Source organism: Vanellus vanellus, assembly GCF_965231255.1.
Source record: "Vanellus vanellus genome assembly, contig: HAP1_SCAFFOLD_2093, whole genome shotgun sequence".
Taxonomy (NCBI): domain Eukaryota; kingdom Metazoa; phylum Chordata; class Aves; order Charadriiformes; family Charadriidae; genus Vanellus; species Vanellus vanellus.
In genome coordinates, this window is record NW_028126966.1 from 1 (window position 1) to 19,000 (window position 19,000).

The 19,000-nt window shown below is 63.3% G+C and overlaps 1 protein-coding gene across 1 annotated transcript; it reads right to left on the reverse strand.

Annotated features, from left to right (window-relative positions):
• Positions 1–28: 28 nt before the first annotated feature.
• Positions 29–18,646, reverse strand: LOC309685596 (sarcoplasmic/endoplasmic reticulum calcium ATPase 1). Its single transcript, XM_082501336.1, has 15 exons — positions 18,539–18,646; positions 17,287–17,369; positions 16,905–17,009; positions 14,835–14,973; positions 13,759–13,839; positions 12,773–12,858; positions 10,189–10,486; positions 8,823–8,989; positions 8,195–8,283; positions 6,566–6,668; positions 6,345–6,476; positions 4,475–4,600; positions 4,142–4,360; positions 2,916–3,251; positions 29–1,177 (listed from the first exon to the last, which is right to left on the reverse strand). The coding sequence occupies exons 4-15, from the start codon at positions 14,920–14,922 to the stop codon at positions 953–955; spliced, it is 1,950 nt and encodes a 649-aa protein (XP_082357462.1). The 5' UTR covers positions 14,923–14,973; positions 16,905–17,009; positions 17,287–17,369; positions 18,539–18,646; the 3' UTR covers positions 29–952.
• Positions 18,647–19,000: the final 354 nt, after the last annotated feature.

Below are 19,000 nucleotides of genomic sequence, written 5' to 3' on the forward strand. Positions count from 1 at the left end.
GGAACTGGGAGGAACTGGTGGGACGGGGAGGAACTGGTGGGACTGGGAGGAACTGGTGGGACTGGGAGGAAGCTGGGGAGATGGGAGGCACTGGGAGGAACTGGGAGGAACCGGGAGGAACTGGTGGGATGGGGAGGAACTGGTGGGACTGGGAGGAAGCTGGGGAGACGGGAGGCACTGGGAGGAACTGGGAGGAACTGGTGGGATGGGGAGGAACTGGTGGGACTGGGAGGAACTGGTGGGACTGGGAGGAAGCTGGGGAGACGGGAGGCACTGGGAGGAACTAGGAGGAACTGGTGGGACGGGGAGGAACTGGTGGGACTGGGAGGAAGCTGGGGCGACCGGTGGGCACTGGGAGGAACTGGGAGGAACCGGGAGGAACTGGTGGGACGGGGAGGAACTGGTGGGATGGGGAGGAAGCTGGGGAGACGGGTGGCACTGGGAGGAACTGGCAGGAACCGGGAGGAACTGGTGGGATGGGGAGGAACTGGTGGGACTGGGAGGAAGCTGGGGAGACGGGAGGCACTGGGAGGAACTGGGAGGAACTGGTGGGACGGGGAGGAACTGGTGGGACTGGGAGGAAGCTGGGGAGACGGGAGGCACTGGGAGGAACTGGGAGGAACTGGGGAGCATCAGGGGGACTGGGAGGAACTGGGGGGGTTACACAGGAGGGAGCTGGAGAAACTGGTGGGACTGGGAGGAACTGGTGGGACTGGGAGGAAGCTGGGGAGACGGGAGGCACTGGGAGGAACTGGGAGGAACTGGGAGGAACTGGGAGGAACTGGGGAGCATCAGGGGGACTGGGAGGACCTGGGGGGGGTCACAGGGGAGAGCTGGAGACACCGGTGGGACTGGAAGGAACTGGTGGGCTAGAAGGAAGCTGGGACAACCGGTGGGCACTGGGAGGAACCGGGAGGAACCGGCAGGAACTGGGAGGAACTGGGAGGCCCTCTCACCAGACCACCTCGCCCACGTTGGAGGAGATGAGGTAGCGGATGAACTGCTTCATGTTGTTGTAGATGGCGCGGCCCTCCTCCACCGCCGCCACGATGGTGGAGAAGTTGTCGTCGGCCAGGACCATCTCGGAGGCCGTCTTGGCCACCGCCGTCCCCGAGCCCATGGCGATGCCGATCTCCGCCTTCTTCAGCGCCGGCGCGTCGTTCACCCCGTCCCCCGTCTGCCCCCGGGGGCGCCCCGCGTCAGCCCCCCGGGGGGGGGAGGGGGGGGCTCCTGGAGGGGGTTGCGGGGCTACCAAGGGCGGGGGGGGGGGCTACCAAGGCGGGGGGGGGGGGCTCCTCGAGGGAGTTGTGGGTCACCCAAAGGGGATGATGGGTCTCCTCAAGGGAGTTGTGGGTCAACCAAGGGGGTGGGGGGTCTCCTCAAGGGTGTTGTGGGTCACCCGAAGGTGATGATGGGTCTCCTCAAGGGTGTTGTGGGTCAACCAAGGGGGCAGTGGGTCTACCAAGGGGGTGGGAGGGCTCCTCAAGGGAGTTGTGGGTCTACCAAGGGGGTGGGGGGGCTCCTCGAGGGAGTTGTGGGTCTACCAAGGGGGTGGGGGGTCTCCTCAAGGGTGTTGTGGGTCACCCAAAGGGGATGATGGGTCTCCTCAAGGGAGTTGTGGGTCAACCAAGGGGGTGGGGGGTCTACCAAGGGGGTGGGGGGTCTCCTCAAGGGAGTTGTGGGGCTACCAAGGGAGTTGTGGGTCAACCAAGGGAGTTATGGGTCTCCTCAAGGGAGTTTTGGGTCAACCAAGGGGGTAGTGGGTCTACCAAGGGGGTGGGAGGGCTCCTCAAGGGAGTTGTGGGTCACCCAAAGGGGATGATGGGTCTCCTCAAGGGAGTTGTGGGTCAACCAAGGGGGTGGGGGGGCTCCTCGAGGGAGTTGTGGGTCTACCAAGGGGGTGGGGGGTCTCCTCAAGGGTGTTGTGGGTCACCCAAAGGGGATGATGGGTCTCCTCAAGGGAGTTGTGGGTCAACCAAGGGGGTGGGGGGGCTCCTCGAGGGAGTTGTGGGTCTACCAAGGGGGTGGGGGGTCTCCTCAAGGGTGTTGTGGGTCACCCAAAGGGGATGATGGGTCTCCTCAAGGGAGTTGTGGGTCAACCAAGGGGGTGGGGGGTCTACCAAGGGAGTTATGGGTCTCCTCAAGGGAGTTGTGGGTCAACCAAAGGTGATGATGGGTCTCCTCAAGGGAGTTGTGGGTCTTCCAAGGGGGTGGGGGGCTCCTCAAGGGAGTTGTGGGTCAACCAAGGGAGTTGTGGGTCAACCAAGGGGGCGGGGGGTCTCCTCAAGGGAGTTATGGGTCTCCTCAAGGGAGTTTTGGGTCAACCAAGGAGGTAGTGGGTCTACCAAGGGGGTGGGGGACTCCTCAAGGGAGTTGTGGGTCAATCACAACTGCGGAACCTCCCCGAGCGCTGGTGGACCCCCAAAACCACGCCAGACCTACACGGGACCCGCCCAGAACCCCCCAAAACACTGGTGGACCCCCAAAACCACATCCAATCGATGTGAGACCCCCCAGGAACCTCCCAGAGCGCTGGTGGACCCCCAAAACCACGTCAGAGCGACACGGGACCCCCCAGGAACCTCTGAGAGCGCTGGTGGACCCCCAAAACCACGTCAGACCTACACGGGACCCCCCAGGAACCTCCCAGAGCGCTGGTGGACCCCCAAAACCACGTCAGAGCGACACGGGACCCCCCAGGAACCTCCCAGAGCGCTGGTGGACCCCCAAAACCACGTCAGACCTACATGGGACTCCCCAGGAACCTCCCAGAGCGCTGGTGGACCCCCAAAACCACGTCAGACCTACATGGGACTCCCCAGGAACCTCCCAGAGCGCTGGTGGACCCCCAAAACCACGTCAGACCGACACGGGACCCCCCAGGAACCCCCCCAAACACATCCCGGGAGCCTCACCATGGCGGTGATCTCATCGAAGGATTGGAGGAACTCCACGATCTTGGACTTGTGGGTGGGCTCGACGCGGGCGAAGCAGCAGGCGCGGCGGCAGGCTTCCCGCTGCTCGGCGGGGGGCAGGTCGTCGAACTCCCGCCCCGTGTAGGCCCTCCCCGTCACCTCCTCCTCCTCGCTGAAGATGCCGATGCGGCGGCAGATGGCGATGGCCGTCCCTTTGTTGTCCCCCGTGATCATGATGACCCGGATGCCGGCGTCCCGGCAGAGGCGGATGGAGCCCATCACTTCTTTGCGGGGGGGGTCCAACATCCCCACGCAACCCACGAAGGTCAGGTCCATCTATAGGGGGGGGGGGGGGGATGGGACACCCACCCCCAAAAACGGAGGGGGGGACACGGACAACTTTAGAGGACCAAAACTCTCCCCCCCCCCAAAAAAAAGCTCTATGTGGTCTATACGGGACTTAAGGACCTCCAAAAAGGGGACAGGGGACACCCTTCGATGACCCAGACCCCCCCCCAGAGAAGGTTCCGTACGGACCTGTAGGACCACGGAACCCACAGAGAGGTCGGTACGTGGCTATATGGGACCGGGGACCCCACCGAGAGGACCTCACGCAGCCTCGTAGGACCACAGACCCACCAGAGAAGGTGTTATAGGGCCACGGGGCAGCGGAGACCTCCAAAAGAGGACCTTATACGCTCCTGAAGGCCCAAAGAACCTCCAAGAAAGGCGTTAAAGGGCCATATAGGGCCGAGAACCCCCAAAAGGGGACATTATAGACCCCCGAAGGCCCAAAGAACCTCCAAGAGAGGTGTCCTATGGCCATATAGGACCAACACCACCCAAAAGGGGACACTACAGCCCCTTGAAGGCCCAAAGAACCCCCGAGAAAGGTGTCGTATGGCCATAAAGGACCAAGAACCCCCAAAAAGGGGACACTATAACCCCCTGAAGTCCAAAGGACCTCCAAGGAAGGCGTTAGAGGACCGTAGAGGACCAAGAACCCCAAAAAAGGGGACACTATAGACCCCTGAAGTCCAAAGGACCTCCAAGGAAGGCGTTAGAGGACCGTAGAGGACCAAGAACCCCAAAGAGGGGACGCGGTAGACCCCCGAAGGCCCAAAGAAGCCCCAAGAAGGGACTCGTAGAGGACTGAAGACCCCGAGGAGGTCCCGACCGGAGCCCGTCGGAGAGCGAAGAACCCCCTCCCCCCTCGAAGGCATCACCTCGTACTCGGCGAACTTGGTGGAGTCCTCCAGGACCATGTCCTCCTTCTTGGGCGGGGTGTCGCGGGTGGCCAAGGCCAAGCAGCGCAGGGTGTCCCGCCCGGTGCCCCACTCCTTGATGACGGCCAGGATCTTCTCCTTGACGGTGGGCGTCAGGGGCACCCGGGTGGTGCCCACCCGCACGTAGTTACAGCGGTCGATGACACCTTCGGGGGCGCCCTACGAGGAGGAGGAGGAGGAGGAGGAGGAGGAGGGGGTGGGGGGGGCCCACGGGCGTGAAGGCGGCGGCCACCGGGGGACGCGGACCACGGGGAGGTGGGGATGGGGGCCCACCTTGACGAACATCTTGTTGCCCACGGCGGCGCGGGAGGCTTTGGCCGGAGAGCAGTAGACGGACATGGACTTGCGGTCGCGGGAGAACTCCAGAGTGAACTCCTTCTTCATCAGCTGCTTGATGACCTGGGGACAGCGGGGACAGCGTCACGGAGAGGGGGGGACAACGAGGACACGGGGACAACGGTGGCACGGGGAGGACAGCGGGGTCAATGGGGCACACGGGGACACGGAGAAGGTGGGGACAGGATCAGTGGGGACACGAGGAGGAGCTCGGGGACATCGAGAAGACCTTGGGGAGGACCTTGGGGACATGAGGAGGAGCTTGGGGACATCGAGAGGACCTCAGGGACAGCGGGGACATGGGGACAACGGTGGCACGGGGAGGACAGCGGGGTCAATGGGGCACATGGGGACATGGAGAAGGTGGGGACAGGATCAGTGGGGACACGAGGAGGAGCTTGGGGACATCGAGAAGACCTTGGGGAGGACCTTGGGGACATGAGGAGGAGCTTGGGGACATCAAGAGGACCTTGGGGAGGACCTTGGGGACACGAGAAGGACCTTGGCGACATCAAGAGGACCTTGGGGACATCAAGAGGACCTTGGGGACATGAGGAGGAGCTTGGGGACATGAGGAGGAGCTTGGGGACATCGAGAGGACCTTGGCGACATCGAGAGGACCTTGGGGACATGAGGAGGACCTTGGGGACATCAAGAGGACCTTGGGGACATGAGGAGGACCTTGGGGACAACAAGGACGTGAGGAGGACAGTGGGGTCAATGACACATCGTTGGACACGGGGTTGGCACGGAGAAGGTGGGGACAGGATCAGTGGGGACACGAGGAGGAGCTTGGGGACATCGAGAGGACCTCAGGGACATGGGGACAATGGTGACATGGGGACAACGGTGACATAGGGAGGACAGCGGGGTCAATGGGGCACATGGGGACACGGAGAAGGTGGGGACAGGATCAGTGGGGACACGAGGAGGAGATTGGCGACATCAAGAAGACCTTGGGGAGGACCTTGGGGACATGAGGAGGACCTTGGGGACATTGAGAGGAGCTTGAGGACATTGAGAGGACCTTGGGGACATGAGGAGGAGCTTGGGGACATCGAGAGGACCTCAGGGACATGGGGACAATGGTGACATGGGGACAACGGTGACATAGGCAGGACAGCGGGGTCAATGGGGCACATGGGGACACGGAGAAGGTGGGGACAGGATCAGTGGGGAGATGAAGAGGACCGTGGGGACGTAAGGAGGACCTTGGGGACACGAGAAGGACCTCGGGGACATCGAGAGGACCTCGGGGACATTGAGAGGACCTTGGGGACATCGAGAGGACCTTGGGGACACGAGAAGGACCTCGGGGACACGAGAAGGACCTCGGGGACATTGAGAGGACCTCGGGGACATCAAGAGGACCTTGGGGACACGAGAAGGACCTCGGGGACATTGAGAGGACCTCGGGGACATCAAGAGGACCTTGGGGACACGAGAAGGACCTCGGGGACATCGAGAGGACCTCGGGGACATTGAGAGGACCTTGGGGACATCGAGAGGACCTTGGGGACACGAGAAGGACCTCGGGGACATCGAGAGGACCTTGGGGACATCGAGAGGACCTCGGGGACAGTGGGGCCACGGGACTAACGAGGGGATGGGGACAACGAGGACAGGCGGAGGACGGGGAGGTCAACGGGACGCGCGGGGTGGTGGCCCGGTGAGGTGAGGACGAGGCTCACGGGGAGGAGAAAGAGGGTCACCAAGACCTGGCCAGAGGTGACGGAGGTCCAGGGGAGAGGCGGAGGGGACAGGAGAGGACAGGAGGGGACAGGAGGGGACAGGAGGGGACACTCACGGAGTTGCAGGCGTTGGCGCGCTCCACCTTGGAGAGACTGCGGACGTCGGTGTTGAAGACGTTCATCTTCTCCACCAGACAGGTGAGGGCGGTCTCCGTGGCCTCCCCCACCTTCTCGTAGATGCCTTTGGACTGGGGGGGGACACGGCGGCGTCACCCACCCGCCTCCAGCCGGGGCGGGAGGAGGTGGCACCGTTGGGGACGACGGGGACGGGGGTCACCTCGTTGTAGTCGAGGGAGGAGTCGTTGCAGAGGGCGCAGATGGTGGCCAACTCCACCAGTCCGTCGTACTGCCCGGCCTTCACCTGCTTCTCCTGCTTCATCCTTCCGGGGGGACACACGGGAGGGTTGGGGACACCCCAGGGGGGTTGTGGGGACATCCCGCGGGGTGGCCCACCCCACGAGTGACACGATGTCCCCTCGGGTGGTCCAGCACCTCCCACGGCTCGCTGGGTGCCCCGATGGCCTCCAGGACCTCCTGATGTCCCCATGGATTTCCCGATGTTCCTTTGGGTGCCCCAACGTCCCCAAGAACCCCCTGAGGTCCCCTCAGGTGCCTCATCGTCCCCAAGGACCTTCTGGTGTCCCCCTCGGGTGCCTCAACGTCCCCAAGGACCTTCTGGTGTCCCCTCGGGTGCCCCAACGTCCCCAAGGATCTCCTGAGGTCCCCTCAGGTGCCTCAACGTCCCCAAGAACCCCCAGAGGTGCCCTCAGGTGCCTCATCGTCCCCAAGGACCTTCTGGTGTCCCCCTCGGGTGCCCCAACGTCCCCAAGAACCCCCTGAGGTCCCCTCAGGTGCCTCAACGTCCCCAAGAACCCCCTGAGGTCCCCTCAGGTGCCTCATCGTCCCCAAGGACCTTCTGGTGTCCCCCTCGGGTGCCCCAACGTCCCCAAGAACCCCCTGAGGTCCCCTCAGGTGCCTCAACGTCCCCAAGAACCCCCTGAGGTCCCCTCAGGTGCCTCAACGTCCCCAAGGACCTTCTGGTGTCCCCTTCGGGTGCCCCAACGTCCCCAAGGACCTTCTGGTGTCCCCCTCGGGTGCCCCAACGTCCCCAAGAACCCCCAGAGGTCCCCTCAGGTGCCTCAACGTCCCCAAGAACCCCCTGAGGTCCCCTCAGGTGCCTCATCGTCCCCAAGGACCTTCTGGTGTCCCCCTCGGGTGCCTCAACGTCCCCAAGGATCTCCTGAGGTCCCCTCAAGTGCCTCAACGTCCCCAAGAACCCCCAGAGGTCCCCTCAGGTGCCTCATCGTCCCCAAGGACCTTCTGGTGTCCCCTTCGGGTGCCTCAACGTCCCCAAGGATCTCCTGAGGTCCCCTCAGGTGCCTCAACGTCCCCAAGGACCTTCTGGTGTCCCCTTCGGGTGCCTCAACGTCCCCAAGGATCTCCTGAGGTCCCCTCAGGTGCCTCAACGTCCCCAAGAACCCCCAGAGGTCCCTTCGGGTGCCCCGATGTCCCCAAGGACCTCCTGATGTCTCCTTAAGCGCCCCGATGTCCCCAAGGACCCTCTGATGTCCCCCTGGGTGGCCCAGCACCTCCCAGGAACCTCCCATAACTCACTGGGTGCCCCGATGTCCTCCAGGACCCCCTGATGTCCCCTCGGGTGCCCCGATGTCCCCAAGGACCCCCTGATGTCCCCCTCGGGTGCCCCGATGTCCCCCCACCCCTCCCGGGAGCCCCAACACCCCCCCCCCGGTTGCTCCAACGTCCTCCAAGATGGTCACCAACGGGGACCTCCAAGTAAGGTCTCTACCAGCCCGTGGGGGACGGGGACCTCCGGGAGGGGCCACCGGGGTTCCATGGGGGACGGGGACCTCCGGGAGGGGCCACCGGGGTGCCCCGGGTGACTCACACGTCTCCCTCGGGGGCGTAGGTGGAACCGGTGATGGAGAACTCGTTGAGGGAGCAGACGTCGCCCTCCACCTTGTCCACGATGAACATCTGCGGGGAGAGGAGAAGGGGTTGGGGGTGGCCCCGGGGGGGACACCAGGGGGGACGTCAGGGGGTCCTTGGGGACACCGGGGCACCCAGGGGGACCTGGGGGGACGTTGGGCCACCCTTGGGGACATCGGAGTGTCCGGGGGAACGGTGGGGTGTCCAGGGGGGTCCTTAGGGGAGGTGGAGGCACCCGGGAGGACACGAGGGGCACCCAAAGGGACATGAGGGGTCCTGGAGGACCTTGGGGCACGAGGAGGTCCCAGGGGACCTTGGGGCACCCGAGGGGCCACGAGGAGGTCCCAGGGGACCTTGGGGCACCCAAGGGGACATGGTGGGTTCCTGGAGGACCTTGGGGCACAAGGAGGTCCCAGAAGACCTTGGGGCACCCAAGGGGACATGGTGGGTTCCTGGAGGACCCAACAGGACACGGTGGGTTCCTGGAGGACCTTGGGGCACAAGGAGGTCCCAGGGGACCTTGGGGCACCCAGGGGGACGCGAGGGGGTGCCGGGGGACCTCAGGGCACCCCGCGGTGGCCACCCACCTTGCAGACGGACATCTGGTTGGTGGTGAGGGTGCCGGTCTTGTCGGAGCAGATGACGGAGGTGCAGCCCAGCGTCTCCACCGAGGGGAGGCTCCTCACGATGGCGTTCTTCTTGGCCATGCGCCGCGTCCCCAGCGCCAGGCAGGTGGTGATGACGGCCGGCAGCCCTACGGAGAGGTGTCCCCTCAGCCCCACGGCGTGGCCACCAGCCCCACCGAGCGGCCACCAGCCCCAGGCGGGAGCAGGGAGAGGTGATGGCTCCAGAGAACACCAAGAAAGGGCCTTAGAAGGCCATACGGGATCAAGAACGGACGTTACGAACCCACAGAAGACCAGAGATGGACAATATAAGCCCACAGGGGACCAGCGGTGGACCTTATAAGCCCATACGGGGTCAAGGACGGACGTCCTAAACCCACAGGAGACCAGAGAGGGACATTATAAGCCCATATGGGATCAAAGATGGACGTTACAAACCCATACGGGATCTGGGAAGGGCTTCAGGAACCCATCTAAGACCAAGGATGGCCTTCAGGACCCACGTGAGGTCAAGGACGGACGTTACAAGCCCATATGGGGTCAAACATGGACGTCACAAGTCCATACGGGATCCAGGATGGTCACCATAACCCACACAAGACCAAGGATGGACGTTACAAGCCCATATAGGGTCGAGGACAGCCATCATGAGCCCGTATGGGGTCAAAGATGGCCATCACGAGCCCATATGGGGTGAAAGATGGACACCATAACCCATAGGAGACCAAGGATGGCCATCACAAGCCCGTATGGGGTCAAGGATGGCCTTCAGAGCCCATAGGAGACCAAAGATGGCCACCACGAGCCCATATGGGGTCAAGGATGGCCACCACGAGCCCGTATGGGGTCAAGGATGGCCGTGACGAGCCCATATGAGGTCAAGGATGACCACCACGACCCCGTATGGGGTCAAGGATGGTCTTCAGAACCCATAGGAGACCAAAGATGGCCATCACAAGCCCATATGGGGTCAAGGATGGCCTTCAGAGCCCATAGGAGACCAAGGATGGCCATCACAAGCCCATATGAGGTCAAGGATGGCCACCACGAGCCCATATGGGGTCAAGGATGGCCTTCAGAACCCATAGGAGACCAAGGATGGCCACCACGAGCCCATATGAGGTCAAGGATGGCCTTCAGAACCCATAGGAGACCAAGGATGGCCATCACGAGCCCATATGGGGTCAAGGATGGCCACCACGAGCCCATATGGGGTCAAGGATGGCCGTGACGAACCCATAGGAGACCAAGGCTGGCCACCACGAGCCCGTACGGGGTGGCAGAAGGCCACCGTGGCCCCGCAGGGGGCCCGGAGGAGGCTCGGCACCTTCGGGGATGGCGGCCACGGCCAAGGCCACGGCGATCTTGAAGTAGTAGATGGCGCCGCGGATCCAGGAGCCGCCGTGGACGGGGTCGTTGAAGTGGCCGATGTTGATGAGCCACACGGCCACGCAGATGAGGGAGATGACCTTGGAGAGCTGCTCCCCGAACTCGTCCAACTTCTGCTGCAGCGGCGTCTTGTCCTGCTCGGTGGCCGCCATCTCGTCCCGGATCTTCCCGATCTCCGTGTTCACCCCCGTGGCCACCACGATGCCCACGGCTTTGCCCGCCCCGATGTTGGTGCCCTGCGGGGGGGACGGCGGGGGTGGTGGGGACATGTGGTGGGACCGGGGAAGGGGTGGTGGGGACGTGGTGGGGACACGTGGTGGGACCGGGGAAGGGGTGGTGGGACGTGGAGATGGGACGTGAGGGACGTGGTGGGGACACCAGGGGACATGGTGGGACATGGAGGTGGCACATGGGGGACATGTGGTGGGGACACCAGAGGGTGTGGTGGGACACGGAGGTGGGACATGGGGGACATGTGGTGGGGACACCAGAGGGTGTGGTGGGACATGGAGGTGGCACACGGAGGTGTGACATAGGGGACATGTGGTGGGGACACCGGGGGACATGGTGGCACATGGAGGTGGCACATGGGGGACGTGTGGTGGGGACACCAGAGGGTGTGGTGGGACATGGAGGTGGGACATGGAGGTATGACATAAGGGACATGTGGTGGGGACACCAGTGGACATGTGGTGGGACACAGAGGTGGCACACGGAGGTGGGACATAGGGGACACGTGGTGGGGACACCAGTGGACATGTGGTGGGACACGGAGGACACATGGTGGGGACAGGAGGGAACATGTGGTGGGACGTAGGGGACGTGTGGTGGGGACACCGGGGGACATGGTGGGACATGGAGGTGGCACACGGAGGTGTGACATAGGGGACACGTGGTGGGGACACCAGAGGGTGTGGTGGGGACACCAGTGGACATGTGGTGGGGACATGGAGGTGGCACATGGAAGTGGCACATGAAGGACACGTGGTGGGGACACCAGAGGGTGTGGTGGGGACACCAGTGGACATGTGGTGGGGACACAGAGGTGGCACATGGAGGTGGCACATGGAGGACATGTGGTGGGGACACCGGGGGACATGGTGGGACATGGAGGTGGCACACGGAGGTGTGACATAGGGACACGTGGTGGGGACACCAGAGGGTGTGGTGGGACACCAGTGGACATGTGGTGGGGACACGGAGGTGGCACATGGAGGACACGTGGTGGGGACACCGGGGGACATGGTGGGACATGGAGGTGGCACATGGAGGTGGGACATAGGGACACGTGGTGGGGACACCAGAGGGCGTGGTGGGGACACGGAGGTGGCACACGGAGGACATGTGGTGGGGACACCAGAGAGTGTGGTGGGACACCAGTGGACATGTGGTGGGACACGGAGGTGGCATACGGAGGTGGCACATGGAGGACACGTGGTGGGGACACCAGAGGGTGTGGTGGGGACACCAGAGGACATGTGGTGGGACACGAAGGCCACATGGTGGGGACAGGAGGGAACATGTGGTGGGACATAGGGGATGTGTGGTGGGGACACTGGGGGACATGGTGGGACATGGAGGTGGCACATGGAGGTGGCACATGGGGGACGTGGTGGGGACACCGGGGGACATGGTGGGACATGGAGGTGGCACACGGAGGTGTGACATAGGGGACATGTGGTGGGGACACCAGAGGGTGTGGTGGGGACACCGGGGGACATGTGGTGGGGACACGGAGGTGGCACATGGAGGTGGCACATGGAGGACACGTGGTGGGGACACCAGAGGGTGTGGTGGGGACACCGGGGGATATGGTGGGACACAGAGGTGGCACACGGAGGTGTGACATAGGGACACGTGGTGGGGACACCAGAGGGTGTGGTGGGACACCAGTGGACATGTGGTGGGACACGGAGGTGGCACATGGAGGACATGTGGTGGGGACACCGGGGGACATGGTGGGACACAGAGGTGGCACATGGAGGTGGCACATGGGGGACATGTGGTGGGGACACCAGAGGGTGCGGTGGGACACCAGTGGACATGTGGTGGGGACACGGAGGTGGCACATGGAGGTGGCACATGGAGGACACGTGGTGGGGACACCAGAGGGTGTGGTGGGGACACCGGGGGATATGGTGGGACACAGAGGTGGCACACGGAGGTGTGACATAGGGACACGTGGTGGGGACACCAGAGGGTGTGGTGGGACACCAGTGGACATGTGGTGGGACACGGAGGTGGCACATGGAGGACATGTGGTGGGGACACCGGGGGACATGGTGGGACACAGAGGTGGCACATGGAGGTGGCACATGGGGGACATGTGGTGGGGACACCAGAGGGTGTGGTGGGACACGTGATGGCACACGGAGGTGACCCCAGAGGCCACGTGGTGGCAGGTGGGAGGCGGTGGGGGTGGCAGAGGGCGCCGGGGTGGGCGGGTGGGCGGGGCCGCGGGTGGGCGGGGCCACGGGTGGGCGGGGCCATGGGCGGGCGGGGCCACGGGCGGGGCCACTCACGGAGAAGAGCATGTTCTTCTTGTCCTGGTTGACGGCGCGGGGGTCGGGGACGGGGTCCGTGTGTTTGATCACCGACACCGACTCCCCTGGGCGGGGCGGGGCGGGGCGGGGCACGGTGGGCGTGGTGCGGCAGGGCGGGGCCGCCCCGCCCAGTCCACCTCCCGCCCGCCCCAGTCCCTTCCAGTTCCCTCTGGTTTTCTCCCAGTCCATCCGCGTTCGTCCCAGTGCTCTCCCAGTTCATCCCAGTTCACGCCAGTCCATCCCAGTGCTCTCCCAGTTCATCCCAGTTCACGCCAGTCCATCCCAGTGCTCTTCCAGTTCATCCCAGTCCATCCCAGTCCATCCCAGTGCTCTCCCAGTCCATCCCAGTGCATCCCAGTCCACCCCAGTGCTCTCCCAGTCCATCCCAGTGCATCCCAGTCCACCCCAGTACTCTCCCAGTCCATCCCAGTGCATCCCAGTTCACACCAGTCCATCCCAGTTCACACCAGTCCACCCCAGTGCTCTCCCAGTCCATCCCAGTTCACGCCAGTCCACCCCAATCCATCCCAGTGCTCTTCCAGTCCATCCCAGTGACATCTCAGTGCTCTCCCAGTCCATCCCAGTGCTCTCCCAGTCCATCCCAGTTCATCCCAGTGCTCTCCCAGTTCATCCCAGTGCATCCCAGTCCACCCCAGTGCTCTCCCAGTCCATCCTAGTGCTCTCCCAGTCCATCCCAGTTCACGCCAGTCCATCCCAGTGCCATCTCAGTGCTCTCCCAGTCCCCTCCCAGTTCATCCCAGCTCATCCCAGTCCCCTCCCAGTTCATCCCAGCTCATCCCAGTTCACCCCAGTCCCCTCCCAGTCCATCTCAGTCCCCTTCCAGTCCATTCCAGTTCAACCCAGTCCCCTCCCACTCCTTCCCAGTTCATCCCAGTCCTTCCCAGTCCCCCCCAACTTCCCTCCAGTCCCCTCCCAGTCCATCCCAGTGCCCCCCAGTCACTCACCAGTAAGGATGGACTGGTCCACCCGCAGCGTCGTTGACTTGATGGAGATGATGCGGATGTCGGCCGGCACCTTGTCGCCCACTGGGGGGGAACTGGGGGTTACTGGGAGCTACTGGGAGGGGGCAAAGGGAGCTCCTGGGGGCTACTGGGAGCACTGGGGATTACTGGGAGCTACTGGGAGGGGGCGAAGGGAGCTCCTGGGGGCTACTGGGAGCACTGGGAGCTACTGTGAGGGGGCCGAGGGAGCTCCTGTGGGCTACTGGGAGCACTGGGAGCTACTGGGAGGGGGCAAAGGGAGCTCCTGGGGGCTACTGGGAGCACTGGGGGTTACTGGGAGGGGGCAAAGGGAGCTCCTGGGGGTTACTGGGAGCACCGGGAGTTAGTGGAGCTACTGGGAGAGGGCAAAGGGAGCTCCTGGGGGCTACTGGGAGCACTGGGGGTTACTGGGAGGGGATGAAGGGAGCTCCTGGGGGCTACTGGGAGTACTGGGGGTTACTGGGAGGGGGCAAAGGCAGCTCCTGGGGGTTACTGGGAGCACTGGGGGCTACAGGGAGGGGGCAAATGGAGCTCCTGGGGGCACTGGGAGCACTGGGAGGGGGCAGAGGGAGCTCCTGGGGGCTACTGGGAGCACTGGGGGTTACTGGGAGGGGGCAAAGGGAGCTCCTGGGGGCTACTGGGAGCACTGGGGGTTACTGGGAGGGGATGAAGGGAGCTCCTGGGGCTACTGGGAGCACTGGGGGCTACTGGGAGGGGGTGGGGGATCTCCTGTGGGCTACTGGGAGCACTGGGAGCTACTGGGAGGGGGCAAAGGGAGCTCCTGGGGGCTACTGGGAGCACTGGGGGTTACTGGGAGGGGGCAAAGGGAGCTCCTGGGGGTTACTGGGAGCACCGGGAGTTAGTGGAGCTACTGGGAGAGGGCAAAGGGAGCTCCTGGGGGCTACTGGGAGCACTGGGGGTTACTGGGAGGGGATGAAGGGAGCTCCTGGGGGCTACTGGGAGTACTGGGGGTTACTGGGAGGGGGCAGAGGGAGCTCCTGGGGGCTACTGGGAGCACTGGGGGCTACTGGTGCCCTCACCGGCCACCTCGGCGATGTCCCCGGGGACGAGGTCGCGCGCTTTGATGCGCTGCACGGCCTTACGGTCGGCGCGATACACCTTCCCCATCTCCGGCTCATACTCCTTCAGCGCCTCAATGGCGTTCTCCGCGTTCCGCTCCTGCCACCGCCCCGGGGACAGCGCGGGGACAGCGCGGGGACACCACGGGGACACCACGGGGACACCACGGGGACACCATGGGGACACCACGGGGGAGTTGGGGAGGTCGGGGACATCGGGAGAACATTGGGAGACATCAGGAGGAACATCAGAGACATCAAAGAGAAGGTTGGGGACATCAGAGGGACATTGGGGGACACCAGGGGACACCACGGGGACACCACGGGGGAGTTGGGGACATCAGGAGAACGTTGGGGAACGTCAAAGGGAACATCAGGAGAACATCGGAGCCGTCAAAGAGAACGTCGGGGACGTCAAAGGACATCGGAGGGACATCGGGGGACACCACGGGGACATCGGGGGACATCAGGGGACACCACGGGGACATTGGGGGACACCATGGGGTCATTGAGGACATCGGGAGAACGTTGGGAGACATCAGGAGGAACATCAGAGACATCAAAGAGAACGTTGGGGACATCAGAGGGACATTGGGGGACACCACAGGGACATTGGGGACATCGGGAGAGCGTTGGGGAACGTCAAAGGGAACATCAGGAGAACATCAGAGCCGTCAAAGAGAACGTCGGGGACGTCAAAGGACATTGGAGGGACATCGGGGGACACCACAGGGACATCAGAGGGACAGAGGGGGACACCAGGGGACACCGCAGGGACATTGGGGGGAGGGCACAGGGGCGTTGGGGACATCAGGGGCGTCACAAGAACGTCGGGAAACACGTCCCCAACCCCCTCCCGTGTCCCCAACCCCCTCCCGTGTCCCCACGTGTCCCCATGTCCCCAACTCCATCCCGTGTCCCCAACCCCATCCCATGTCCCCAAACCCCTCCTGTGTCCCCATGTCCCCAACTCTGTCCCATGTCCTCAACCCCATTCCATGTCCCCACGTGTCCCCGTGTCCCCAACCCCCTCCCATGTCCTGTGTCCCCAACTCCATCCCGTGCCCCATGTCCCCAACTCTGTCCCATGTCCCCAACCCCCTCCCGTGTCCCCACGTGTCCCCGTGTCCCCAACCCCCTCCTGTGTCCCCAACTCCATCCCGTGTCCCCAACCCCATTCCATGTCCTGTGTCCCCATGTCCCCAACCCCCTCCTGTGTCCCCAACTCCATCCTGTGTCCCCATGTCCCCAACTCTGTCCCATGTCCCCAACCCCCTCCCGTGTCCCCATGTCCCCAGACCCCTCCCATGTCCTCACATGTCCCCATGTCCCCAACCCCCTCCCGTGTCCCCACGTGTCCCCATGTCCCCAACTCCATCCCATGTCCTCAACCCCATCCCATGTCCCCAAACCCCTCCCCATGTCCCCACATGTCCCCATGTCCCCAACCCCCTCCTGTGTCCCCAACTCCATCCCGTGTCCCCATGTCCCCAAACCCCTCCCATGTCCTCACATGTCCCCATGTCCCCAACCCCATTCCATGTCCTGTGTCCCCAACCCCCTCCCGTGTCCCCAACCCCCTCCCATGTCCTCACATGTCCCCATGTCCCCAACCCCCTCCCGTGTCCCCAACCCCCTCCCGTGTCCTGTGTCCCCCACCCCCTCCCGTGTCCCCATGGGTCCCCGTGTCCCCAACCCCCTCCTGTGTCCCCAACCCCATTCCATGTCCTGTGTCCCCCACCCCCTCCCGTGTCCCCATGGGTCCCCGTGTCCCCAACCCCCTCCTGTGTCCCCAACCCCCTCCCATGTCCTCACATGTCCCCATGTCCCCAACCCCCTCCCGTGTCCCCATGTCCCCAACCCCCTCCTGTGTCCCCACGTGTCCCCATGTCCCCAACCCCCTCCCGTGTCCCCCCCCCCCCGTGTCCCCACGTGTCCCCATGTCCCCCACCCCCTCCCGTGTCCCCAACCCCCTCCCGTGTCCCCGTGTCCCCCCCCCCCCCGTGTCCCCACGTGCCCCCACCCCCTCACCTGCCAGACGCCCACCACGGCGTTGGCCACGAGGATGAGGAGGATGACGAAGGGCTCCACGAAGGCGGTGATGGTCTCCTCCCCCTCCTCAAACCACGCCAGCACCTTGGGGACACCGGGGGGGGGACGCGGGGGGGGGGGGGGTGAGGTCCAGCTGTCCCCAACCCCCCCCCCGTAATGTCCCCAACGTGTGTGTCCCCCCCCCCCCCCCTCCTCCGGCAGCTGCCGACACTCGAGACGACACCGGATCCCCCTCGAGGTCACCCCCAAGGACACCTCCCGCCCCTCCCCCCGCCGCCGGGGGGGGGAGGGGGTCCCCTATGTCACCGTGTCCCCCCCCCCCCCCCCCCCAGCGGTGTCCCCCCCCCCCGGGGACACTCACGAAGGAGATGCAGGCGGCCAGCAGCAGGATGCGCACCAGGAGGTCCTCGAACTGCTCCACCACCAGTTCCCAAATGCTCTTCCCTGGGGGGGGGAGGGGGGGGAGGGAGACGGTTTGGGGACCGTTTGGGGATGACAAAGGGTTTGGGGATAACAAAGGGGTTGGGGATAACAAAGGGGTTGGGGAAAAGATCCCCCCCCCCCCCCCCCCCCTCTGCAATGCATCACTCCACCGTAAAGTGACATCTCCACCCACCCCCCCAAAAAAATGGCATTCGCCCCCCCAAAGTTTTCGGTTATCCCCCCCCCCAAATTGTCATTTTCCCCCAAAAGTGTCATTCTCCCCCCAAAAGTGTCATTTTCCCGCAAAAAAGTATCATTCCCCCTAAAAAAAGTATCATTCTCTCCCCCCAAAAAAAGTATCATTCCCCCCCAAAAAGTATCATTCCCCCCCCCAAAAGTGTCATTCTCTCCCCCAAAAAGTATCATTCCCCCCCAAAAGTGTCATTCTCTCCCAAAAAAGCGTCAATCCCCCCCCCCAAAGTTTGATTCCCCCCCCAAAAGTGTCATTTTCCCCAAAAAGTGTCATTCTCTCCCCCCAAAAAGTATCATTCCCCCCAAAAAGTATCATTCCCCCCCCCAAAGTATCATTATTTCCCCAAAAAAGCATCATTCCCCCCCCCAAAGTTTGATTCCCCCCCAAAAGTATCATTCCCCCCAAAAGTATCATTCCCCCCAAAAAAGTATCATTCCCCCCAAAGTATCATTATTTCCCCAAAAAAGCGTCGTTCCCCCCCCAAAGTTTGATCCCCCCCCCAAAAAAAGTATCATTTCCCCCCCAAAAGTATCATTATTTCCCCAAAAAAGTGTTGTTCTCCCCCAAAAGTTTCATTTTCCCCAAAAGTTTCATTCCCCCTCAAAAAGTCTCATTCCTCCCCAAAAAGCGTCATTCTCTCCCCAAAAAAGCGTCATTCCCCCCCCCAAAGGTTTGATTCCTCCCCCAAAAGTGTCATTTTCCCCAAAAAGTGTCATTCTCCCCCGAAAGGGTCATTCCCCCCCCAAAGTCTCATTCCCCCCCAAACAGTGTCATTTTCCCCAAAAAAGTGTCATTTTCCCCCAAAAAGTGTCATTCCCCCCCCCAAAAGTGTCATTTTCCCCCAAAAAGTGTCATTTTCCCCCAAACAGTGTCATTCTCCCCCCCCCCCAAAAAGTGTCGTTTCCCCCCAAAAGTGTCACCCCCCAAAGGGACTCACCCTCCTCCGCCGGCAGCTCTGTGGGGACAGAGGGGACACGCGTCACCGGGGGACGGACGGACACACGGACACACGCGGCGGCACTTGTGTCACCCCCCCCAAACCCCAATGGCCCCAATGGCCCAAACGTCCCCAATGACCCCCAATATCCCAAATGACCCCCAATGTCCCCAATGTCCCCAATGTCCCCAATGTCCCCAATGTCCCAAATGATCCCCAATGACCCAAATGTCCCCAACGTCCCTCCATGTCCCAAATGTCCCAAACGTCCCCCAACGCCCCCCCACGTCCCCCCTGTCCCCAATGCCCCAACCCCCCCAATGTCCCCATTATCCCCAATGTCCCCATTGTCCCCCCTGTCCCCAATGTCCCCCACGTCCCCATCATCCCCAACATCCCCAACGTCCCCCAATGTCCCCAACACCCCCAATGTCCCCCAACGCCCCCAACGTCCCCATCGCC

Bases quoted from the DNA above. Each gene is read 5' to 3' on its own strand.
- LOC309685596 (XM_082501336.1), bottom strand. From the start codon at position 14,922: ATGGGGAAGGTGTATCGCGCCGACCGTAAGGCCGTGCAGCGCATCAAA. The intron at 10,487-12,772 runs GTGAGTGGCCCC...TCCCCCCCGCAG, and splicing joins AGAAGAACATGCTCTTCTCC to GGCACCAACATCGGGGCGGG. The intron at 6,669-8,194 runs GTGAGTCACCCG...TCCCCCCGGAAG, and splicing joins TACGCCCCCGAGGGAGACGT to GATGAAGCAGGAGAAGCAGG.